Source organism: Strix aluco, chromosome 12, assembly GCF_031877795.1.
Source record: "Strix aluco isolate bStrAlu1 chromosome 12, bStrAlu1.hap1, whole genome shotgun sequence".
NCBI lineage: Eukaryota > Metazoa > Chordata > Aves > Strigiformes > Strigidae > Strix > Strix aluco.
In genome coordinates this window covers 15,046,684-15,073,603 of record NC_133942.1, presented here as the reverse complement: position 1 = coordinate 15,073,603, position 26,920 = coordinate 15,046,684, and the positions used below count along the sequence as shown (strand labels likewise).

The following is a 26,920-nucleotide window of genomic DNA, read 5'->3' as shown; positions in this document are numbered from 1 at the left end:
ATAGAAAAAACTCTCACAGGGGAAATCCAAAATGAAAAATGATCTGCGGAGTGTAAAATAAGGCTTCAGAGAGTAAACCAGTATTATTTCTAAAGAACAACATAAAAATTTTCCCTCAATAACATCCAAAATATCACTAACTTCAAGTTACTGCTTGCTGCTGCAAAGAGCTTCTGCACTAATCACATGGTTTAGCAACAGCTGCAGGAGAACTAACACATACTACAGTAACTTACGCCTGCATGCTGTATTGTCTCAGAAAAGGCAAGCTCAAAACCAAGCCACAGTTGTAATTTATTTGAAAAACCCCAAAATTTCACTTAGGAGCGGGAAAAAAAAAAACCAAATCCCTCTTTTTTTAAGTTTTTAAACCCATAGAAATCAGCTTTTAAATTACTATGCTGTGGTCTTCGGAATTCAGACATCTCTGTCCCTAAATGCTCAAGGGGTCAGTCTGCATGGGACTTGGTTTGCAAAGTAAGCTCCGCAGAATTGCAAGGAGCCAACATTCACAACTTTCTGTTCAGGTACTAACTGAAACCAGTCACTCCTCATCATTAAAAACACTATGGCCATGGGCAGAACTTTCCAAAGCAGCTCAGACCTCATTTATCATATGCTTCAGAATCATTTGAACCAGAGTTTTCTCCAAGAAGCTGAAAGCATAAGTCATGAAACCCAGCCACAACAGGGGCCAGTACAGTTTGCCAGCCGACGAGGACAGAGAATCTCCATTTTGTCTTACTGGCCACTTCTCTCAGATGAAAAGAAAACACAAGAGGAAACAAAAGCATAAAACTCCTGCAAGAAAACAGTGCAAGCCTCATGCTTCAGAACCTGCTCCCGAACCAAGCCCAGAATGGCAGCTATTGTAAGCAGATACACAGAAAAGCAGGGGAGTGGAAAAAAGAAAGCCAATGCACTGGTCTTCTAGTTGCTGGCTGAGAAACCTGAAGTTTAGTTTGGATGAAGCCATGAAGTGTTGCAAGAGCAAAACAGGACTTCATAAGAAACAGAACATCCATCCTAACAGCCTCCGCATGGATGAAATGCAATGAGAAGTTATAGTTGCAGATGTAGACTAATAGAATGGGTGAGCAAAATAAGCATGTTTTACCACAAAGGCACTTTGTTTTGGAATTTAGAGGAAATTCTAAACACTGGCAGTTACCAAAGGGTGGCATGAATGGGAGATCCACTCAAACCAAAGGATTCAAAGGGGAGACATGAAATGAAATGCAAACACTGCAACACCGTGCAAAAGCTCAATAACAAGGGAGTTTAACTTAGAAAAATAAATCAGCACCTATATTTAAGTAGCTGATTTTGCACTTCTATAATTCTGCTGATATCTCTCCCTGTCCATGTCTTCACATCCACCATGCCCATAAACTCACTGCCTCACTAAGGCTGCAGATGTACATGGTGGCATTTGACAACTTCTTTATCAACTTATTTTTTTTTAACATTATCACAAAGCCACCATGAATCATCCATTAGGAAAATTGTGCTGAATCAAATACCTTGCCAGAAAACAAGAAAATATTTCATTTTAGAGGTGGTGAATTATAGAAGTCAACAACTAGCTTATTCCTACTTATACATTACAGAGTACCTTAGAGGAAAATTCTTCCATGATCGTGGAAAAATCTGTCATGCAACTTCAAATATTAGCTTAGTAAATGGAAGAGCTTGCACCTCTACAATGACATTCAGAAAAAACAAGTACATTTAATGTGAATCTATTCTCTGTTCACGGGGATGGTCAGAACTACAGAATATCATTAAAAACACAGCATTTGCTATATAAAGTCCTACCTGTTATTTCTGGGTTGCAAAAGGGATTTGCTGTGTTTCTTAGCTGTTATTCTAGAGGAGGGTGGTGGGGTTTTTTTTCCTAAGATTCCTATTTACCAAGGGAGCAATAAAGCAGTATTTTGTAATGCTGACTTTTTCCCCTTCAGAAATTCTTGTAACATAAATAGATATTAAATACTTTAAGGCAGATCACTTTATTTAAAATGTCTATAAATATAAAATGCATTAATAAGACCTCTTAATGCTTGTTTTGTGGTTTGACAGTAAACGTAATGGCTTACAGAGAGGAGTTAAGTTAATATACCCCTGACCAGTAATGTTCTATTTGCTTAAATGCAAGCATCCAAGCCAAAATTAACATTCTGGTTTCTTTTAGAGGCAGCCCGCCATCCTGCAGTGTAGCTGTATAAGCACTGCCTAATATCATGGGGCAAATCCTGTCCCCCAACTAACAGTCACAGCAGGCTGACAGAAGTCGTATCGAGGCAGGCAGGAAAAGATCCCAAGCAGCCAGGAGGCCTTCGTTTGTGTGCTACACGGAGCACAACTGATGCTGCACCAGAGAAGGATGTAACAGATGTTGCCCTAAGGAGTTTGGGGTTTGCTATTCCTCGTACCACAGTTTTACAGATGAGAAACTGCCACACAAAGATTCACTGTGGCTGGTTCAGGCACCACCCAAAGAGTGTGGCTCAGGGAAGAGTTCAGCTAAGGCCTACCTAAACCACATGACTATTCTATCTCTCTCTCTTCCTGAAATACATTTTCTGAATATTCTTCAAGCCTCTTTTGAAGGGATGAAGATCAGCTTTCATTATGGCAAATGGAATGTCAAAATCCCTTTTGATTTCCTTGAATTCCACCTTTATTTATAGCCTCAGAATAACAGATTTATGCAATGATGCCACCTATGAGTTTGGCTATTATTATTCCTCAGTATCTTCTGATCTTGCCAGCCACTCACAATCAGTTTCCTCGGGGAGGCAGAGGCCTGAAAGATACTATATTCCTACAAGTGTGGGAATGTAGGTGGCCAGACAAAGGAGAGAGAGACTGTCAGTGCTCCTCTGGAGGCTGAAAAGCTGAACCATAAATTCAAATCCTATCAGACATCAGACAGACCACATGGGTGAGAACCTAGAAGCAATGACTTAACAGTGGGAAGCATTTCAGCTGGACTTTACACCTTAGGAGAGGTCAGATAAATGTGTTCCTCAGCCAAGAGTCCTCTTCCATGTGCACTCTCTAGTGCCTGCTAAAGGGGTGAGCTCACACTACAGCATCAGAACCTAGCTTAAAAGTCCATCAGCCAAATCCATTGGAAACTAAGCTTCAGTATTTGTTTAGTAAATGGGTTTAGAGAACCCAACCCATCTATCAGCACCTCTCCACACATATATATTCACACCTGGCAAGCTGATGTTGCTGAGATGTTCTGCAGTACTCAGCCTGGACAGACAATAGTACTCACAGCAATCTTTTGTTTAGGACTTGGTCTATCAGTGTACTCCACTCTAACAATCTCCACAGGCTGATAAAGCTATACAACATAGAGATGCACTAATGGCTACACTGAAATAATTGTCCTTTTGGCACGAGTTTCTTCAAGACAGATGATTAGACACATGTTTTAAAAGCTCTCCCAGCCATAATGCCCTGTCCCAGCCCCAGCAGAACTGTGGGGCACCATGGCAGATTTTTATTATGTCGCTGCTGAATCAGTGCAGAACAGATTTTAGGAGGACCCCCGGGCCCAAAAAGCAGACAAAAAGCATCCATCACCCCTCTCGATGTCCCAAGCATCTGACATAAGAAAGAAACTCAGCCTTGACCCATACGTTATGCCTGAATACGCATTTCTGTTAGTTCAAAAAGTGACTTGAGAAGCAGATTTGTTCAGAGCTGAACTTATGTTCTACCTACTCACTGCAAAACTGGTATGTGAATTTGAAGTTGGAGAACCATGACTTTGAGAAGAATAAGGCTCTTGTGGCCCCCAAAAACACATCCTTAAATGAAAGAAAGCCAGTAAGTAGACCCTGAAGGGATGGTGACATGAATGGCTTTGTTGCAAGAAGATATTTCCTACAAACCAATCCAAATAAATGTAAAGACACAATGAAGCCCTATTAAGTGACTATTGTCACAGCATGCTAGAAGGCAAAATAAAAGGTAGAGGAAAGGACACAGAAAAGCAGCTTGTTAACAGAAAAGACTAGTTAAACAAACTCCCTGCTTAATCAGCAAAGCATTTCACTACGGGAGAGCTCCCTCACACCAGCAGTGCTTGATAAAGGAATACAAGACCTCTCAAAAACCTGTTGTCCCAGAGCCGGATTATGCACTGAGCAGCCATCACTCAGCTCTTCACTGGGAAGCATGACCAGTCAATTACTATTAAGAACTGTTATTTTTTTCCAAGCCAATTTGCTGCTCATGAACAACAACAGAGCAGTAGTCAGGAGAATGAACTGTTCCTGGATGTTACAATAGCATGGGCAGAGGAATACAAGCTTCCTCCACAACTTCCTTGTGCAGCCTCTGGAAGGACCCCTGCCGTCTCTGAGCAGAGTTTTCAGTGTCGCCATCCAATTTAACCATTATTTCCTTATTAGCACTGCCAACGAGTGAGTGGGCATTCATTGTGAGAGGCTCTGTGTTCCCTTATCAACTGAGACGGAAGGCTTAACTACTAGGACAGCTAACAAATTAACAGCCACAATTCATATGAGCTTGCAATTTCAAAAGGTTCTCCTCACTGCTGGCAGATTCTTTGCAGAATTTCTAGAATTCTTCTAAAGTCCAATTCCATCAACTATTCACAGGTATGATCAGTGCCACTTCACGTAGCACAAAAGGTCCTGGGGTAAAGAGAATGGGATCAGCTGGCAGTTTGGTGATAAGTTTGCCATGTTTTCTACAGCAAGGGAGGCAGCCATTTTCATTATGTAAAAATCAGAGATAAAAAGCATTTCAACTGACTTAAAGCCAGGTTTTCTGCTGGAAATCAATATGACAGCTGTCTTCTATAACACTGACTGCCCGCTATGACAATGACCTAGAGAAATATCTCTTATGAAACAGGTGTGCCATGGAAATCTTCAGGAACCCAAGAAACATCATCTCAGACAACACCATCTGTCCATGCCGGGATACTCTCTTCCAAGGTAAACCATAGCAGTACAAAAAACATGGTAGAAGACACCACACCTGAACAATTATGGAATATTTCTCAACTGAAAACTTGCAATTTCAGTTTCAATTTTTTTTTTTTTATTGTGATATCCTTAGGCAAATACAGGGAATCACACAGATGGAGGAGAAGAGGCACACAACACAAGAAAACCAAAACCTTTCTTTAAACGTCAAGGCCAAAACAGTTACCCATTTCAGCTCCCACGGAAGACAGCTTTAACCTACCCTGGATATGATCTGTTTACTCTTGCTTCTTCATTTGAGAGTAAAATGCCTACTTACCATATTCATCACTGTGAGGATGAATCTTTGGGCAGCCTCTGCACCATGGTATTGGACCATATCAGCATCTGCCACCACCAGAGTTTCTACTGTGTACTCGTTGGTAAGTCGAATGGCGTTTCTTCTCTCCCTCCAGTCACTGGTTGATTTCATTTTCTTTTGTCTCTTCTTTTCTAAAAGTCAAAATACTTATTAAGGCTGGCAGATCGTAATAAAACATTTATACTCTTTTCAACAAACATTCTTGTGCACATTCAGATGGCAGTGACCTTTAATTAAAGTGTTCTTTGCTGATTAAAGGAAGCAACCAAGAGGTTCCATTCCAAGTACATCTGTAACTCTGTGTGCAGATTCATATGAGACCACCAGATCACATGCACGTAGGAAAGAGAATGGGAAAAGAGAAGTCCAGGAAAGCAAAATATTAACTGTAATTCAAACCAAAAAGTCACGCTCTTGCAAAAATTTCAGAAATTGGAAATCTGGCTTGTGAAAGGAATAACATTCCACTATAATGGAACAAGTGTTAATTAAGGAAAAATCCGTTGAAGAAAACTTTAGGATAGGAGCCTGTGCTTTGGGATACAATGTGCACTCTAAACTCTGCAGGTTCTCCTTAGCCAGGGAAGTTGTAAGATATTCCTGGAGTCAATATTTCCATCAGTTGCATTTTAACTTGCTACCAGCATTCTTAGAGCAATGTAATAGAACATAAGATAGAGTCTCAAAAATTTTAAATTAAGTCAGATTGTTTTGGAACATGCATTATTGGCCAACTGCAGAAGTCTCTGGATGAAACCCAGAAGTGCAGAAGGTCAGGCTAGATAAGACCTTCTCAAGCTTTCTTTGCTCATTTATTGCTATTGGCATGAGTGCCAGCACCCGCAGCTGCAGTCACTGGCCACCTACGTGCGGAGCTCACATGCCTTTATCGTGGTGTGTGTACCAAAAGCAGGGGACTCCCTAGACCAGCTGAGCCTTAATGAACTTAAGTTACAAGAACCTGTGAAAAGGACCTATTCTAAGGACTAGAAAATGAAGCAGTGGTCAGCTACCATTAATATAAAAATTAAAACACAGAAGTTAAACCTTCCTTCCTCCAAACTAAGGTACAAATATATTAGTCATTTGTCGTCTTCTAAACTGAAAGGTGAAATGTGTTTCACAGCTCAAAGGCAGACGTGCAAAGCAGCTGAGACATGAATAAAACAGAAATTAAGTTCAGATCTGAAACTGAATCTGCTCGCTTCATTGTGGTCACAAAAAACGTGTTAATGTTTTCAATTGTAAATTAAAGAAAAGCAAATGAAGTCATTAAAACAAATTTATTTTGCAATAAGAAACAAACCGCCAAGATTCCCTGACATTACATCTGCTTACTGCTCAGCTTGCAATATACTCTCTCTCTATATATAATAATACATATAATAGATAAAATACTGACACTGGTATTAATGCTGATTTCTTCCAATGAAAAAGGGAGCAAAACACACAGCAGGTCCTGAAACAGCATAAACACAGCATTCAATGCAGAAGTGACATGGGATAGGACATAATGGATGATCAGACAATGCCTCTTACATCACACCACACATGCTGCTCATTTCCCAGAGCAGAGAATCACTTTTTAATTTTCTGTAGATTTAATTTGAGACCCTCTCTTAGCAAAGCACCGTTCTGCAGCAGGCAGATCTGAGTTAGCGTTCACTGATCCTGTTTTTCCACAGTCTGTTTATCAGCTCCTTTACATAATTCAGCTTGAATTTCCCTTCTTTCCCAGGCTGGTAAATGCACTCACATCCAGATCATCAGTTTTCCCTGACTGACCCTCTTAGATTCAGGGTGATAACCTCCATCAGCTGTAAGCCCCCCAAATCCCACCTGAAATGGACTCCCTGCCACCTTCTCATTCATCCACTTTCTGTCTTGTCAATATGCACATTTGCACATGTCCATCCCATATCCCTATTCTGAGTTGTCTAGCAGTCACCCAGTATAGCTCTTCACATGCTCTTCTGCCCAAGGCATTAACTGTCAACACTTGGTATGTATTTTAAACTGAGAAAACAACCATCAGATTTGTATCGAATCATTTTTAAGAGTTTGGAAATATCCCCCTGGGTCTAAAAAGACACAGGAGTCCACGGACAAGCAAAAAATTAAAACTTGGGGTGCTCATAAATAATGGAAGCTACATGCCAGCAGAAAAGATGAAAATAACTAAGTTTCAAGGCTTGTTTTCACATGGACTCCAGTAAGCTACAGAAAAGTGCACAACCATGACAAAGCTGCCACAGAGCAGGGAATCTATGTTTCTAAGTGCTTTAGGCAATAAAATAAAATGGAGTGACTATACCAGAAAGAAGGAAAGATGAATGCAGCTTCGATTTGCCAACTATGAAATGGAGATGACTTCACCAAACTTCTGTGAAAAAGATCCCACGTTTGTTTGGTTATTCATTTCATTCCACTCATCCACCCATCCCTCCCTCTGCATATCCACGCATCTTTAGCTGCACTACTTCCAAAGTTATCATTTAAATACCAGGGGAGAAAGCAGAGAAAAAGGAAGAGAAGGCAAATTATTCCAGTGAGAACACTGACCTTTTGGGTCTTCCTGCTAGCAATCAGAAATTCTTAATTTGGTAATTCCCTAATAAATTAAAATTTTTCAGTTGGTGTAAATCTCCTATCTATAGAGAAGTTGCTCTTATGGGGGCCTAGACCTAGACTCAGATAAGTCTGGGCCTGGCATTGAATGAGCTGTGTAAAAAGGCTCAAGTGGCAGAAAATAAATTAGGAGTACTCTAGGTTTTCACTTCAAAAATCTCCTTTTCGGTGGAAAAGTCACTTGTGTCAGAGGAGGAACCCACTATGCTAGACTGTAGCTTGCACTCCGGGGAGAAGAGGTCATGCCATGGTCATTTGCCGTGGGACTGCCCGGCGTGGTCCCTCCTCCAGAGGCAGATGAAGGAATTGGCGAGGCTTTGCTGATTCCACTCGGCACCTCTTTGCAAAAGGCAGCTGTACGAAACTTTGAAAGGTGTGATTTCTGGAGAGCAGCAGCGTAAAGGGACTCCTGGCAAATTGCTGGGTAGTCTTGGTTCACACAAAGCCTCTGGCCCCCATTCCTCCATGAGTTTTACTCGAATCTGTGGATTGGCTGCTTTCCACTGGGTGGTAGGGATTAGAGGTTGTGTGTGGAAAACTACCACCCCACAGGCTTGCCTAGAAACACAGAGTGATCTAACTAGAGAATCTGGGCTCTTACTCTCATCCTCTCCCTCACATTGTCCAAGTGTAAGCTTACCGAGCACTTAAAACAGGCAAGATGTAACGGACTCAGGGGAGCTTACAAAGAGTTCAGGTGGTCACTGATGATACGCTACAGAAGAGGCAAAGCAACACAAACTACTTGAACAGAGGTGTTGAGTGTCGTGTCCCCCGTTTTTTTAAAATTTGTAGCTCCTCTGTAGGGTAACTTTTTACATTCTTTTTGGCCTTGCAGAGGGCTACTTTCAGAGTGGTCTCTATTTACGTCTTCCTTCCTATCACACATGCAAACAATTTTCCAGCATAATCAATCACATGGAGAAAACACAACTATCATTTGCATGGGTGAACCATCACAAACACAGCACAAGAAATACACATATCCCATACCACAGACATCTGATGAAGAGGAGAAAAAGATCCAAAACCAAGAGTAAAAATCCTCATTAAACGCATCTGCAACTCATACCTGAGGTGAGTCAACTTTATGGAGGTATCAAAAAATCCCCATCTCTAGAGCCTCACTTCAGAAACAAGCCAGCACAGAGAAGCGTCACTCCTGCCCCGCATGATTTATGGACTATGGGCAGAGAATCCCTCCATGAGTACATGAAACCCCAAACTAAAATAAACATCAGCCATTAAAACAAGGATTAAATGCTTGGTGGATTCTTTATTTGAACAAACTGATGTTACAAATTTTGTGGTGCAGATGTTAAGTGTTAGTGTGAAGGCATAAGAGGCTATAAAACATGGGCAGGAGCCTGTCAGAGGAGTTTACATTGTGGGGAGCATACATCACCAAACTGCACACTATTTTAGGAGTCAGGTGTTCCCCGCTTAAGAGGTCACAGGATTTCATGTGAAATATGAGCTGAAACAGTCAATCTACAACACAGCACATACATGCTGCGGGTGGCTAGGCACAAGGGACATTACTCTCTTGCCAGTCACTTTGACAGTGTGTTACACAGTCTATCTGGCCAAAAATTCCACAACATTCAAGACTATTAGGTGATGGGAGAAGGATGATACATCCATTTTATCCTGAGGATCCGAGAGTGTAACATTGCACAAGCTCATTAGCTGGCCTTTATTTACAGGGTCTTACCTTTCCTTGGCTAGTCACCTGCAAAAGCAACATGATCATATCATATTGTGCAGTCCAGCAGTTTTTGAAATCTTCCTCAGAGTGGCAAAAAAACATAGTCCCTACTGCAATCAGAAGCACAACAAGCTCTTCTGAAGCCTCAGTAGAAAACTCCTTATGTTCAGTGCTTTTTATGGCAATCCAACAGATGTACAATTCCAAAGCAACCGCCCCAAATGACCTTTTCCTATTACACACCAAAAGTCCTGTCTAGCACTGTCTGGTTTTTGGCACATTCTTGCTGTAACTGCAGAGTCCCTTCCTGCTCCTCCTACCTCCCTTCCAACAGTAGTTCCCAGATTCATCTGAAAAGTAACCTCTTCTCCTATAGCCTTCCACTTCTTTTCTCCCTAATCTTTCCCTTTGTAATTTTAGCTACCTCATTCTAGTTAAACCTACTGAAAGTTTCTGGATGCAGTTCAACAAAAGCCACAAATAAAAGTAAAATTGCAGAGCCCTTTCTGCAAGGCCAGATTTCTCCCTAGATGATCTTTTCTATTGCAGCCTTAAAAATCCTCTCCAGTTCTTCCTCAGGAAGCCCTCTGCTAACTTCCCTTCACCCAGGACCCCTTTAACATCCCTATACACCCTTACATGGAGAACTAGCTCTGTTTCCTTTACGCTGTTACTTCAGCAGCATAAAAAGGAGAGAGTATGCAAGTGGGGCAAACAGCTAACGTTAGTTCTCCCTGTGCCCCAAGAGTTTCTAAAGAATCCTTCACTGGTACTCACAATTGGCAGTTTTTATTAGTTTCACATCAAAGTAAAAATCACCACTTCTCCAAAGCAAAACAGAAAGAAAGAAAAAGATCCTTCACACAAACCAAGCCTAGAAATTAAAGAAAGGAAGTTCTTGCGATATATGCTTACTAATTAACACAAAATCGTATGTCAGTCAGAGGAAGGGCAAATTTGCTGACTTATCAGAGGGACAGTATGTCACAAAGTTTCTCTGGTACTTGTAGTAGGATACAAACACCTCTCAAAAGGCTCTCAATCCTGTGTTTAAACTATACTGCATCTATGTCTTTGGGCATTATTATTTAATCTAGACATAGCACTAATGTCAAAGAAATTTTCACATCTAGCATAATGACTTGATTTCATTTCAAATCAAGAAGGCAAGGTGTAAGGTGGAGACCAGGAAGGAAGTGAAACAGAAAGTGGAAGTCAGCGGGACATCCCAGGACCAGAGCAAAAGCAAAACCTAAACAGAATACAGGCAGGGTTCCTTCTTCATTTGAATTAAGATCAAAGGGTGGGGGGTTGAAACACAGAGAAGTGTGTTTATTATTTAAAAACACATCAAAAGAAATACACTACAGTTAAATCAATCTACTCCTCATGTTTGGATCTGACAGCAGAGCTGCTTCAAACCGTTTACTGAACAGCTTCCTCAAAAGACTGACTGCACAGGATCACCATGGTGGATGCCCACAGCAAGTCAGCAACCTTGTTTGCTCAGCCTAGAGATCAAGTTGCTCATGGTTAGAAGACAAATTTGAACAGGGTTAGAGATCTGAGACTTCCAGGATGACAAAACATTTGCAGCAGAAGTCAGCCCACTGAAGGATATGTGCTAACACAGCCTGAGCTAAAAGAGCAACCACAGATCATGGGACAACTCAGAGCTGTGAGATCACCACAGGCACATAAAGGGGGCCAGTTCAAAATTCATGGACGCCACCAGAAACATCCCTTCACTGCCTCCTGTGGGCTTTGAATCCAAAGCTCAGTGCATTGGTTACTTTGCAGCTGCAGTTTTCATCCATACTACAACAGAGAGGTTCTTTTCAAAACACTGATTTGAAGGAAAAAAAAACCCAAACCACAAACCATACTTCAGCTCCAGGGGCCTTACTCCACACAGTTGCTTCCTTGACACCTTTCCTGTGGCGTCCACCTCAGAGTAAACACAAGCAAGGACTGAAGAAAGAAACTGAGAAGAAGAAACACTATTGGAGTTGCTGCCACAGCCAGCACTCCCCAATCTATTTCCAGCTATTGGAACATGGAGCCCTTTTCACCTCTGTCAGGACACAGCACAGAATAATCCCCGTGCATTGGTCTTTTTACACCTCCATTAAAAGCTTGGGATTTCAGGTTTACCACAGCTAGCTGATGCCAGTGGGTAGTCTGAAATTCAGGGATTAAAAGTGGTTGCTCATTCAGATCACAGCTGATTACAGACTGCAAGCTGTCCTCTCATTTTTAAGGCCTTGGCCTACAAAATGGCTATGCACCTCCAATTTCTTTCTGACTAGAATGGCAGACAAAATCATGCATCAACTGGTAGGAAGAATCATTGCATAGCAAAATGATCCATTGCTCCCTAATCCACCTCCCGAAAACGTTTTTTTGTTTGTTTTTGTTTTGGTTTTTTACACAGCCACTTTCATACCAAATCACAAGTTCATGACTATTTGTCTGGCACAGCAGCAAACAAGAATTCGAGACAGAAGTCATGAACTCTGTGCTGCATCTCAAAACACCACAGAGATTTTATTGCAAGGATTGTTATCCAAGTTAGTCTGTGGCTTGGACACATCAGTTAAAACCTTATTCTTTTGCAAAACATATTCAAGTCATCAACATAACACATCAGGACTTTGTCTTTAATGTCAGGCCTGTAAGACAGCACAGGATAAGCACTATGATCTCCGTCCACTCACTGATTCAATTTGTCAGCAGAATTTCAAAGATTGCCACCTCCTGAACTCCTGCACTCATCTCTTCATTGTGGGCTTTCCACTCAGTTAGAAACAAGGACTCACTCATGTAAGACAGTCACAGAAGACAATTTAATGTCACAGCAAGCAGGCATGCCTTAATGGTAAGAGTGTTGAAGTGGGAATGGAAATATCAGCTCTGCCACTCCCTTAGCCTCTGTACCTCAGTTTCTCATCCTGTATTTAATTTGCTCTGTTACTAGCTGTAAATTCTCTAAAGCTGAATTTATTTCCTTTGTTTGTGACAGACACACAAAGATCTCAACTTGCTTGGGGCCATGGAAGAAGATCCTGTAACACAAATATAATTAGGTCCGAGTGATGTACATCAGACTCTGAACTCATACTCCTCAGTTCTGATCACTTAAACTCAGCAGATCCCAGACCAATCACAAAGCACAGCCCTAATCCACTTCAGGGCTTTAGAGACTATAGAACGCTTGGCTGCAGTTATACTGTGAAAAATGGCATCACTGGCCTCCAGGTTTATTTTATTTTAATGAGTCTTTAGCAAATGTGCTTAGTTTGCAAAGAATGTTTTTACAACTGCCAGCCTTACCAGCCCATCCTGAGCTTTGACAGCCAAACTCCAGTTGCTTCTGCTGAGGCTGGAAGAGCTCAGGGACTCCCCAAACCAGGGGCTCCCCACCTACAGTCTGACCTCACCATTACACCTATACCTTGAGAGACATGGCACAGACCTCCCTGAAAGCCAGGCAATTTACTTCTGGTGATCTGCAAAAGCCAGTAAAGAATACAGGTTCATCTCCCATAACAGTGTTGGCTCAGCAGGTCAAAGTGAAGTAAAAAGCAGTGTAATAGTTATTTTTAATCCCTAATGTATACAGATATGTCAAACTACACAAGGAACAGATCAGCCAAGAAAGAAACTGGCAGTTTATAGAGCAACTTTGAGATCCAAAGGCAGGATCCAAACTGCCAGCTCAGAGTTAGTAGCCCTAATTTGCAAATAAAGAATCTGTTTGAGAGTTAGAGGTTATAGACTAAATGACTTCAGTCTTGGGTTCATTCTGGACTATTTATGACTGATCACTCATAATTACAAACTACCTCAAAGGAAACTTAGAGCTTTTGGACAGAGGCAAAACCTGCCCCAAACATGCAGATGTCCAGCAGTTGGTAGCTTTTATAAGAAAGATCTCAAGGGATCTGCTGAAGGTGAAAGGTCAAACAACATTAGGAGTTGAGGCCAACAGAGTCCCAATTCCCAACTCTTGGCTTTAACCCTGAGCAATGATTTATGATAATATGGAAGAAACAAAAGACAGCTAAAAGGTAAGTGTTGTACCTTAGTCTCCTTGGAGCCACCAGTCTGTCTTTCTAGCCAGAATGACTGCTGGAATACCCGTGAACATCCTGAGACAAGGACGGTGTACACCAGACAAGCTAGCTCATTACCACCTGCCAGTTTAGATTTCATTCAGTTCCAGTGAAAACTAGCACTTGGTTTTATTAGGAACCAAGTGAAGGAGCAGTACAGCTCTACTGCGTGCAGCTGCTCTGGAAGGGGAAGAAATCCATTTAGTACACCTATTTGTGTATCTTCTTTTTTGGTCTCTTCTGCACCGTGCCAGTCAAGGAAGAAGAAACTGGCGTCCCTCCTGCTCCACATTATCCATGCTGCCCTCATGCTGAGGGCTTCATCCAGAACAGACCGGCAATAAAACTTCACTTGCCACATGTGATGGAAAAGGACACTTCTGAATGGTAGGCTGCTCCAAAAGGCTGCTGTTTATCAGCCATAAGGAAACAATCACACACTTACAGGGAAAATCCAGACTCCCCGATTGAAAGAGCGGGAACCTGGAGAAACCAAGGGATTTATCCACACAAGTGAGACATTCTCCCATGGGTAAAGCGCTGAATTTCTGATACAGGGAATACTTCTATGCTTGCAAACACTTAATCACATTACATCTTGTGCGTAGCCCATTGTTGAAATCCTTGCTTTAATTCTTCAACAGATGCTTCCTAATATGGACTAATACAGGTTGCATTACGTCTCTCTATTTTTAGTGCAGATGTTTTTTGGCCATAACAACTGCTATTTCAGGCCAAGTCAAACCTGCAGAGAAAACACAGCTAAGAGACAATGATTAAAGATGGGGAAATGCAACGTAGCAGTAACATGTGTTTAGGATTTATACCTGTTCGGGGAAAGCGTTCCCTACATTTGATACCTGCATACTAGCACTTATTTAAATTATTACCAGCTTTGATCAATTGTTAAAACAGGTTGAGAAGTAACTATACAGAAAAGAAACGCATTGTTATTTTGTGAATTAAAATGTTGATCTTCCCGTTTTTTCACTATATGCTCCTCTCCATGCAGCACATTTGCATTAAATGAAAACTGCTTCATTTAAACTGACAAAAGGGTTTAAAACAAACCCACATTTAAGAGTAATGTATGAGGTCTATATCATAAACATGAAATAACAACCTTCCCTCCAAAGACAAGCTGCTCTCTCTCATGCTCCTAGACTGTATTTTATATCAAATCCCTTCTATGTAAGGGGACTTTAATACATCACTGGAGACCTTTGGAAAAGTTATAACAGAACTTACTTTTCCCAAAGAAACAGAAAGTTTTATGACACGGTTGGAGGAGATTCCTACGCTTTCATAACATGGCTTGATTCTGTCTTTAACACTGATATTTTCTCTCACCAAGAAAAACTGAATTTTTTTTCCCATCCATAGACTTTGATGGCATAGGAAATATGCCAAATAGGTTACCGGATCTCAGCAAATTAGTTTCATTCAACCGTTGTTCCATGATAGTTAACATAACTATATCCATTTACTGCAGCTGAGGGTGTGGTAGATACTGTCAATGGAAACAGCTTTATTGCACATAATACAAAGTCACAGAGAGATGAGGCAATGAAAGAAGCCCTATCTCAGGTGTTTTCTACACCCATTCTTAGCTATGGAGGGTTAGTAAAGGGGACGGTACAGCTCCCCTGCAGCCCTCTCTGGTCTGCCCATCTCCTCTCTGCCAGGACCTCTTCCTATGGGGTCTGAGATTGGCGGGAATCACAAGGTACTGCTGAAACACAGATCAGCCCTGCAGCGACCTCCCATCCCCACAAATAAATTGAGAACTCTATTCATGGAGATCTAGGCCAAACCTGAGGGCACTGCAAAAATCATGTATGATGCACTAAAAGAGATCTCTTTCTCTCCACACCTGGCTCATCTGTAGAGAAATTCTTACTTATATGTATTAAAACCTACAAAACTCCCTATGACTCCATTCTCTCTCCAGAAAGACCACTAGTCTAGGACCTTTGACAAGAAAGTCATCAAACTTGTTCTTTAAAATCAGAACAGTGTGTGATAGCAGGTTTGTGCCCCAGATGCAGCCCCGTGTCTAGAGATGAGAACCAAAGAAGTGTTTTACATCACCGGTGTGAAGCTATTTCCCATGTTCCTAATGACACCATGCTTCAGAGCAAATGAAACCCAACCTTTCCTTCCTTCCCCCTCACAGCATATGCACCTGGAAACCTTTTAATAGGTTTTCTGTTTGCCTCACAGGGGCTCATGTTCATGCCTGAGCAGAAATGCGCATTGTGACTTGAACTCTTTCTCCTGCTGGATGACAGGTGATAAAAATAATACATATACACATATCATATGACTAACAATAGCACCTGGCCCACGGTGATGGGATCCATCCTTTGCTGCTGAGCACTTCAGAACTTAAACAAAGGAATTAAAACATCAGCCCTGAATCTGCAGACCTGGAATTTTTTTTAACCCATTAGTAGGCACTTTCAGATGCAAATCTCAAAGATCCAGTCATGCAAGACCCTAAGTACTTTCCCATTTCTGACTACAGCCAGATTAATCCTCTTATACAGATTATTCCAGGAGAAATTTGGCTCCCACAAAGTTCTCCTGCAGCTCTAAAAATAATTTTGAGTGCTGTAGGACATGTTACACCACTTAGACTAAAGAAGTTGTTTTAGAGATTTTAACAACCACTTATCAAACCAGACTGCTAACATTAACAAGGAACTGTTCGGCTCAGTTTCCTTCTCCCACGGCTGGGGTCTGCGAGGAAAGTACCAGAAATGCCCTTGGAAAGCTGTTCTCTCTATCCCTTCAGTAGTGCTGACACATGGCACTTCCTCATTAAGTCCATTTTGCTTTCTTAAAATGCTTTCCTCTTCCCCCTACAAATACTCACACAAGTCATTACATCACCTTGCATCTTTTCTTACAATCAAGCTCATATATTACAGGACCATTGCTGCCAACAGAAATCTGCCATTAAGCAATTTAGCTCTGTTTAAATTCTTATGACATGATCAATAACTAACATTAAAAATTCAGCACCTGATGCTTTGCGTTTTTTTTGACTACCAAATAACCCCAGATCATGCTAGGTACTGCTGAATTACATCATTTTAATAAGAAAATATCTTTAGAGGTGATTCTTGTCTGTTCAGAAAATACAAGAACAACAGCAAAGGACTGGAAAATGCTCAAGCATGTCGAGTCTGTGGCTTTGAAAAATAGTCACTTTATATTGTATTTACACAGACATGTATTTTTCTGTTTATGTTGTTTCACAATACAGGATGTGTATCTAAAATGTCTAGCATGTAAATATCTCATGTATTTACAACATCCATTCTTTCTTGCCAAGTTTTAGCCTGGGTGAGCCAAATTACAAGCCAGTGAAAAACAATTTCTAGTACAAATCTGATCAGTCCTTCACTTCGCCAATGTTGGTGAGTACCATAGTAAAGAGAACTTATCCCAGGAGAAACTCTGGAAGCATGCCTCTAGATCATCATTTCCATACAATTTCATTAGGAATGGACCTTTTGTGTGTCAGAAAGGATTAAATTTTTTGTTTCTAAACTCCTTGTGCACAAAAGTTAATCCAAACCAGACAGGAGTCAATTAGGTCGTTAACGTGCTAAGCCTATTAACAGCCATGACTTACATTTCTTTCCCGCAACAATGAAAAACATTCAGAAGTCTGCCTTTAAGTGGCAAAGCCCATGAGCAATTTCATTATTTTATGACATGGCTACTTGAACCGGTGGCTGTTTGCACGAGCAAGCAGCACTCCCCGCTGTGCAGCAGGCGGGTGCTTTGCTCCCTTTTTAGCACAGCCAGCCTCCAGCCAACACAAAGAATCAGCACCCAAGGGATATAAAATTCTGTTCCTAGCTGGTTTGCAAACTCCTGTGTGATCCTAGGGCAGGGCAGGGCATCGCACAGTCCCAGATTTTCCTCACTTCCCTGATGGGCAAAGGACTAAAGCTGTCCTGGTCTCACCAAGGGTTAGAGAAGCCCATGCTCTCCCCAAATCCAACCCTAGCTTAGCCCCTCAATTAGCATCAGGTAGGAAAAAATCCAATCACAGAACAAGATCCATAGCCTTAAATAAATTTTACAGAAGACTACCAATCTCCCTCTGCCTCAGAACTCAGAACATTCAGCTCATGTAGCCTGGGCACCACTTTTGCATGAGCTAAGCTATGGTAGTTGTGTGTGCGTGTACGTACATGTGTGTGCACGCGTGCTCTTGGCCCAAAAAATACGAATAACTTCAACAACTTTGCTTGCAGTAGGAAATTCTAGTTCCTCAGGCTGTCCGTGGATTAGGAACCTAACAGATATGCAATTAATTTTGCTGACACACAGAGTTAAGTGCAATCACATCACGTCAGACCAAGGGTCCACCTCGCCCATGCCATGAAGTTCCCCCAAGCTCAGGACCTGCCTCTGGGCCAACCTGAGGAGGACAAAACTTGCAAGGAGGATCCCAGTAACTGTGGGGCCTGTTGGACAAAGCAGAGAAGAGCAGCATGTAGTGGGTCCCCAGAAGCCTTCAGGAAGCAGTAGGTGTTACTAGAAACACTTTTTAGCAGCATCCCCTTTTAGTGTCTTATTTTTCAGTTCTGCTACCTTGGTACTCACCCACCACCTCTTTGCATTTGTGATCCCATATAATTACCCAGTGTCTCCCCGATTTGCTTTCCTTTAGCCCCTCTTCTCAGGGAGGGAATTTCAGTCCTGCCAAGGACAGGCAGCACCTTGTCCCTAGACAGAAGGTCAAAAGGTTCAGTGGCAAAAGGATGAGGCAGATTTCCTGGACTGATTTTTGTTCAATTCAGTTTTTAACTAATGGCTGACTTATTTTACAGTGTAAAAATTTTGTAATGCATTTTCTACTGCAGCACCTACAGTACTTGGCTAGGAAATCAGAGTGGTGCTGAATTTTCCTCTAAATGTTTCCTCTAAAAAGAGACATAGGGGATCTGTAACTCTAACCAGAACCAAGATTTCATACTCAGAGAATCAAAAAGAAGATTGGCTTAGTCTGAACCCATGAGAATGATAAACCTGCTGAACTACTAACAGCTCAACTCCACACAAGAGAAAATAAAGGTCTTGGCTACAGGATTTATCAACAAGCAGTGCCAGCTAGGAAGCAACCTGATGAGCAAGCACAAGTCATCTCTGCTGGTACACAGGCTTGATTAAATACAAAACCCAAGACACACAGACAAACTTTAAGTTCGTCCTTCAGACCTCTGCTTCCACTGCTGTTCCCAATAGGGACGCCTTTTGTGCCTTCTGCTGCTGCTGTGTCCCTTTTACGTCCAGTAAAAGCACTTGTTCCCAACCACTCAACTGTTCCCATACTAGCGAGTCTTACTCTTGTACCCATTAAACCTGCCAGTCCTACTTCCCATTTTGTCCCTTTGCCAGCCCAGATGCCCTAACCTACTGCCTCCATTTAATATGCAGTCCATCCAGTAGAAGGCAGAAGCTGGAATATTAGTGGGGTAATGGCGCAGGGGAGGAACAAAAGGAACAGAATATACAGGCACACTGAAACCTAGACAAGGGATTTCGCAGAGTTCATAAAAAATATCTTCTATGCAATGCATCCACACAGATTTCCAGAAAGGATAAAATTCAATTGCTCCAGAGAAGCCAAAAACTAGATCAGTTTATACTAGCTGACAATCTGACTGTTTGGCTTTAAAAATGGGAGAAGACAGGATATGATCAGTGAATAGAGTTAGCCATTTTCTCTTGAAAAGTGATAGGAAATAATATCAACAGCTGTTTTATTATTAACACCAAACAAAAAAACCCCACCTAAATGAAGAGGGTGCAAGACAGCTGCATCTTTTCAGGGTTTCAGCTGTTAAGCATTAGAACACCAGCAAGGTTTGCAGCAGCTCACAGGCACACACTCTGAGTGCAAAAATATAATAAAGCTACTGACCTTCTGTGGTGCCATGATTGGAGGAAGGTAAAAGACAGGAGAAAAATATTGGCAGGAGGACCATCACCAAAAAACTGGATCTCCTTACTAATAGTCTCCCATTCCAATGGGGACTCTAGGTCAAAATCAGATCCACAATCCTCACTTTTTTTTTTTAATTTAAAAAACAACTTTAACACTGTGACACTGGGTCATAACTGAAGACTGATTTTGGAACACACTGCCAGCACCTCACATACCCATGGAGACCCATAGGATTTAAGCCAGGATCCTAACACTGGCAAGGTGTGTCAGCATGACACTGGAAACTGAATCCAGAGTATTAGAGAATGTCTACTATTAACTGCCAGACACGCAATTAAAATCTAAATCATTGCCATTTCTCAGGAAGCTGGTTCACCTCCCAACTCTTGTTATACTACAGAAACCCCACTGAAACAATATACCTCATATTGCTAAACTATTTAAGCAGAAGAGCACCAGAAATTGCTTGAGAGGTGGTTGTTTGGTCCAGAAGAGCTTCGCACACAGGGGGCACATCTGCATTTCAGCTGCTACTGTATCCACAGCCAGCATAGCAGGATGGCAGACACAAACTGCTCAAGCACTCCACCACCTAACTCACACAGGATCCCTGCTGTCACAGCTGTAGCTGCCTCAATATCCAATCTAGCTAGATTAAAGTTATCCTAGGGATATCTATAGGAGTTGCTATCGCATTTTGGACTCCCAGACCTCAAATCCCAGGTTCACAGATCTCCATGGAAAGCCAAAGACCATAAAAGTTTCTTTGCGATCTCTGTGAGCTCATTCCCTCTAACACAAGGCAAGAGGAAAAAAAAGTTTCATTTATCTCACAAAACCTTAAAGCAGACAATTTAAAAGTTGCCACTCAAAGAAACAAAAATCCCTAGAAACAAAAATCCCTATAGCATGATAGCTAGAGCTTAAGTTTGACAAGTCAAACACCAGAAAGAAAAAGCAAAATCAAGTTCCTAGCTAAAAAAAAATTACCTTGCTGAACTACATCTGCCAGTTTCAAATGCACGTGAGCCCATACAAAAGCAATAAAAACCAAAAAAAAAGTCTGCTGAGTTGACCGTGTACCCTGATATACTCTATTATGGATCGTATGCTCTGCACAAAGTAAAAATGATGACATGTGAGAAACTGAAAAAGAAAGCAGATTGTTTTACAAGAGAAACTGTGCGTCTCTTCCCCTCTCCAGATATCTTTTCATTCTGTTATGAGCTGCATCCCTGGAGCTGGACTCCACAGATGATACTTGTGATTAAATTACTTGAAATTATCTGAAACGACACTTTCCTTATTCTGAAATGCAAGGATCACCATTCTATCCATGCCTGATTTGCACAACTCTTGTGAAAAGGTGAGATGAAAGAACACCCCTCACCACTGACTTCAGTTCCAGAATTTGGGCCTTGGCTAGAAACCTTGTGAATACCTTCCTGAGCAGTGGTCACACTGCATGGTCAAAGCAGAAGTTTACTCTGACTCACCATAAAGTTCATCTTCTCACAAACTGAATGTTACAGCATATGTCCTAATGATTTTTATATTTGTGATGTGACTCCTTCTGCCTGAAGTAGCAGAAGGATTCATTCACGCATGCCATTTTCACTAGCTCCAGCTGCCCGAACACTTGAATTACAAAATACAGACATATCTGGCAGAACAACAGTTAAAAATATAATTGCATACTCATGGCTGTTCTCTTGAGCCACTTCAAGCTCACCTGCTACAACCTTGCAGTGCTCATCAGGAATGTGCGACTTCATGGGATGGCTTGATTTTGTGGATCGTCTACGCCTGATGAAGTGTTCTTTTCCACTAAATGAGGTCTCTGATGTATTCACTGGTTGTATTAGCATGTGCTCTGATCCAATTTGGATATAGCCAACCTGTCCGCAAAAGAGAACAAAAACACCCCCATCAGTTTGGTATCCTAGCCTTGTCTATTAACTCAGTCTGAACCTAAACCATTTCACTGCAATCATTATTTAGTGTGAGGATGTGAAAAGTGATTAGGATCACGTTCAGTCTGCATAATACAGGCTAAAGAACTTCATCTGCTTATCATGCTTATTTCTTATATCACTGAGCGCTATTGAGAAACACTGTGCACTGTACATGTACAAAGAAAAAGGTGAAGGCTCTTGTCAACACCCTTCCCTGCCTTTCTTCCTCTCCCTCTGGAGCTAGAGTGGTGCTCTAGCTGGAAGCATAAATACGTATGTCTTGAGATGCTCAGCTCACACGAGGACAAATAAACCCTATTCACAGAAATCCTGTCATAGTCACCTTTCAAATTGCCAACTAGAATTGCATTGTTATTAAATGGCATTTACTATCCCAGTAGAGCAAAGAGGTGAGATTGCCTGCAAACAGGAGACCGCCTATGTATATCACTCCTGCAGACTAAGCGAATTGATGTCATAAATATGACTTGCAGTGCCACCCACAATTTTTTGTATGGGGACCAAATACCTCTTCTCAACTACAACAGCGGCCACTGCTCTCCCTGCAAGCCATGGGTTGGGTTTCAGAGGTCAAGCCGGGAATGGACTGTCGTACCTTCACATTTATGAGGTTTTCCACCATCCCTGAGATAAGTAACACAAGGAAGGCAAAGACCCTGTCTAAATAACAGTAGACTCCATAGGCTACAGGTCAGAGCACTAAACCCCTGCCTTTCTTGCACCAAGGCCAGACCTTACACCAGGGCTGGCAAGAACATCTTTGGAAGGCAGCTTCTGCCCCAGGAGAGCCCTCCTCTGTTTGCAACCCAGAGTTTTTAAGGATCTTTTATGCCTTTTCCACTCCTTTTCTGGCATAAAAAGAAGAGACTGAAAGCAAAGATATCACCTTAAAACTTAACAAAGCCTCCAGGTTTAGTAATCAACACTGAGTTATTCACTTTCTCCAATGTGTTATATGTACAATGAGGGTTTCTTACTTTTCATTGTACTAATCCAATGATTATTTGTACTGCAATTAAAAGTCTCAAAACACAGCTCTTTGCCATATACCCCCTGAGAGAACTCTAGGTCTGATCCAACTTCTCCTGCTGGCAACAGAAGGCCTCATCTGGCCTGCCAGGAGGCATCGGATTGTGCCTATGGTACCCCTTATAGGTGAAGGAGCTTACAAATGGGTCCTGCTAGGTTGCATGCCTATAACACCCATCCTAAACATATAAAGAGAGACCAGACTTTTTTTTTGCCCCCACACTGTGTTCTGTGCCAGCCAGGCAACCATCCAAATAAATGCTCTGCACGTACATGCAAATACTATATATTCAACAGCTGACTGCACTAATATGATTTATAATATACATTACATACATAATGTATATTGTACATTTCCACACCTCCCTGCCAAATTCAGTCCTCACGTACACCCAGGAAATCCCTTTGGCCTAGTATTTCCAGCAAGAGAAATTTCTGCTAACAGAAATGAGAGCTCTCCTCTTTTGACAGCCGTACTAACTGAAGAACATTCAGGGAAAACCAGGATCTCTCAAAAAGGCTCACTAATTTCAAAAGTCCACTTAGGAAAAAAAAAAAAAAAAAAATCAGTGTCTCTATTTGCCATGGCTGCAAAGCACAGCAGTAACAATTAGTCCCCTGTCTCTAAAGAGACACCTCTTTTGGGGGCTTTCAAAAGAGACCTTGCCCTTGGAGCACGGTCACTGATTAAGTATAAAATGCCTTGACACCTCCCAGAAGGGCTCCCACTTACAAAGAAAAATTGACATTATTTCTTGGCCCTACAGAATGCATACCAGTTTACAAGACCCACTCTGCCCTGGAGTTTCCAAAAGGGCTGCCTCTTCATTTAAATTACAAGCTGGGCTTTGTCAGAGTTGTTTCAGAGACAGCAAAAGCTCTAGTGACTAATTCTTCCAGCCTCCTTTACGATGCTCTCCACTACTTCCCCTCCTTGTTCCAATCTTCCAGCTGGGAGGTAGCCCCAGCCCCCCTTTTTAATATAGGTTTTAATTATTTAGAAGAAGGGTTGTAAATCTGGTGCCATGGTACTAAAAGCCACACCAGAGCTCCTGAAAGACTGCCAACCATTTTTGTTGGTGCCAAAAATATGTAAGAAGAAGTCAGTTTCATCACCACCCGACATTATCCCAACTTTCTGGCATCAAGTGTGAAAATAATTTAAACCATTGGAAAGGACTTATGTTTCACATTTGCTTTGGAATTGTGAAACCTATGGAGGGAAAGAGGTCTTCACCCTGGAATAGGTTAAGGAGCAATCTCAAGTTTAATCTGACAAGCCAAGTAGAGTTTCAAGCAGGAAGGATTTGCAGGATTGGGCCTGTAAAGTATTCCTAGGGAGTTAAAATTTTCCCCAAACTTGCCAATTGGGTTCTAAAGAGTCCTCAAACCCGTTGGCCCAGATGCGATCTTTTGGACCTAGTAACTTGAATACTCTGGTCACTATTTTCCTTTTTCCCTAAGAAATGCATTCCTCGTGTTGCCTCCCTCAAATTCTCCAACTACCAGATACTACACTGTGCTAATCTCAGCATGAGATACCAGACATCAGCACTAGACAAATACTCTGTGCTTTTCTTCTCTAGTCTGTATGATGTTCAGGGACTGCAGAAAGCTGGATTTTGAAGATAAAGAAGTAAAACAGAAGGCCACATAACTGTCAGAGCTATTTTTCCCACATCTCTGGAAATCATTCCAATTAAATAAAATGCTTTGGATCTGCCAATTTACATTTGCCTGGGGAGATGCATATCAAAAGCTGGGATACTCCCTCTCATCCTTCTTTCGCTGTGAGAGCCCATACGAACAGGACCTGCCACTGTGCCAGACCCCAGTATTGCCCAGTGTCCGGAGAAGCAGCTGCTGCCCAGCCCCACCATCCCAAAGCACCCGAGACAGAGGAGTCATCAGGAGCCCTGACAATTCAGAGGTGCATAGAAATTCATCATCATCCTCATTATTAATCTAACCTGGATTTTACAATCAGTATGACAGGACCATAGAGCTGACAGAATCCTGCAGCTCACCTAACAGGAAAGGCTGGAATGATTTCAGTCTCAAAAAGGCAGGTGACCAAACTGACAAGTTGATTAAAATAAACAATAATCCACACTTCCCACTACAGCCCCACTCACCACTGTGCTTAACAGTGGCTAGACCTTTCATATTAAGAATATTTCATATCCTTAATTTAGAAGTCAGCTCAACATTGCTTAGTAGCAAAAAAGGCCCTGTTCTCCAAACCACCAAAATATTCTCACATGCTCTTATCCAGAGTTTTATACATACATTGGTCACTCGAGCAACCTGGTTGCTCTCTAATCTACTCTTGTACTACCAGCAGTTCACTCTTCCTCCACACATTATCTTCCTTGCCGTTGGAGCTTTTCTCAGGCTAAATGACAGCAGGGAAAGGAGGAAGGTCCTCACACCGTATCACTGAACTTACAACAGCACTGTTAGTGCTGGCACTCAAATAGCACTTGTAATCGTCCTGCTTCACTGGCTTCACTGTTCTGTCTCTGTCCCCTGGTAGTACTGGTGGAGCTACAACAGCTCGAGGGCTAACTCGGGACAGGAATCCAAATCTCCAATGTTCTCTGCACGTGGTTCTGGACCTTCCCACACGTTAATACTCTCCAACAGTTACACTGTTTTTCCAGCCCTTTTTATTTTCACAACATCGTTGAACAAGATCTGTGAAATGCTGAATCTTTAACAGATTTTTCTTGTGCTCCTAAGTGTTCATTAGTTACATACGTACAAACACGCTGAAAAGAGAACAGTTTTAAACATCTGACAAATTCCATCCCCTTCTCAATTTCTCAACTGTTACACTGTAAATCTTAGTTTAACATTTCCTCAAAGCTAAAAGGAAGTTAATATTTAAAGTGAAGAACAAAAATCACTGCAAATACAGTTTAATAAACTTCACATGGCTTTTAGTCCTGTCCTTATTAACCATGCTTCAATTTTAAGTTAGTTATTATTTACAAGTGCAATTCAAGCAAATTTAAAACAAGAGCTTTAAATTATGTCTTGCTCTAGTGTCATTTCAGGTTTAAACTCAGTTATGAGAGCACCTCATGCCCAGGAATATCTGACTGCACCTCTGTCCCAGCCTGCCCCAGCCTCCGAGTCTGCTAAACAAGGAAACCACAACGTGCCTCCCTTTGTCCACTGTGGAAGAGCAAAGAAAATCTCAGCACAAAGAAACCCAGCACGGTAATTTTAAGAGGTTTAACTTTTCATCTCATGGACCATCTATGGATGAATGCCAGACAGCTCCTCTCCCAGACAAGAGAATTCGGCAGAGATGAAGGTTTCCTCAGGGGAAACCACATCATTTTATAATCCTAGCATGCCTGCACTGCCCTGCTTCCTCTAACAGCAGAGGCTCTTGCAGTCACCTGAAGGGCAGTGCCACCCTGTTGCACGCAGAAAACACTATCGCTGGACAAGGACTGAGATCACCAAGCTTCAGACATCTGCTCTAAACCAAGCATCATCTCCCTCTACAGTCAACAAAGAAAGGCAAACACTTCCAAAGGGACAATTCACCAACCTGAAGTACCTAAGAGACAGGATGAACTGTTGGGAAGTACTTTTTGGAAGTGCCCATCTATGTTGCTCGCTCTGCCCTTAATGACTAGAATCAGGCTTAAAACCAATAGACTGTAGCCTCTTCTGTATCCTTCTTCCTCTTCTTCTCAAGGACAGAGCAGATTTACTGTTTCACTATCCTTTGAGGTACTGCTCATTCCCTGGAGGCTCCAGTCCAACATACTCAGTTCTCTTTGCCCTGACTGACCTTCCATATTGGATCCAAAACCACACTGAGACACACAGTTCCTGCATAGGCACTCACACCCACCTGGAAAGCTGCGGGAGTTCAGAGACCCTAGAGGCAGCTATGCATCCAAAGAGTGTTTGCATCTGGTCCCACAACATCACTGATGAACAGCAACATGGGCAATATAGCAGGGGCAGAATTTCCCAGGCACTGCAGATAACTGGGAAATACATCTGGCATTTAACCTTGTTTAGTATCCAAATGCAGAGTCATGACTTTATAATAATCAGCATTTTCTTTTATCACCTCCAGCAGACTTACAGCATCTCTGCCCAACCTTCCTGAAAAAAACAAAACACCTGG

The 26,920-nt window shown here is 41.8% G+C and overlaps 1 protein-coding gene across 1 annotated transcript in view; it reads right to left on the bottom strand.

Moving 5' to 3' along the window:
* ADAMTS17 (ADAM metallopeptidase with thrombospondin type 1 motif 17) overlaps nt 1-26,920 on the bottom strand; it is a 193,505-nt gene that overhangs the window by 160,616 nt on the left and 5,969 nt on the right. The window contains exons 3-4 of the mRNA XM_074837324.1: nt 21,492-21,657; nt 5,296-5,468 (exon numbers count right to left, since the gene is read on the bottom strand). Coding sequence (XP_074693425.1) covers nt 5,296-5,468; nt 21,492-21,657 — 339 coding nt within the window. The remainder of the gene's footprint in view (nt 1-5,295; nt 5,469-21,491; nt 21,658-26,920) is intronic.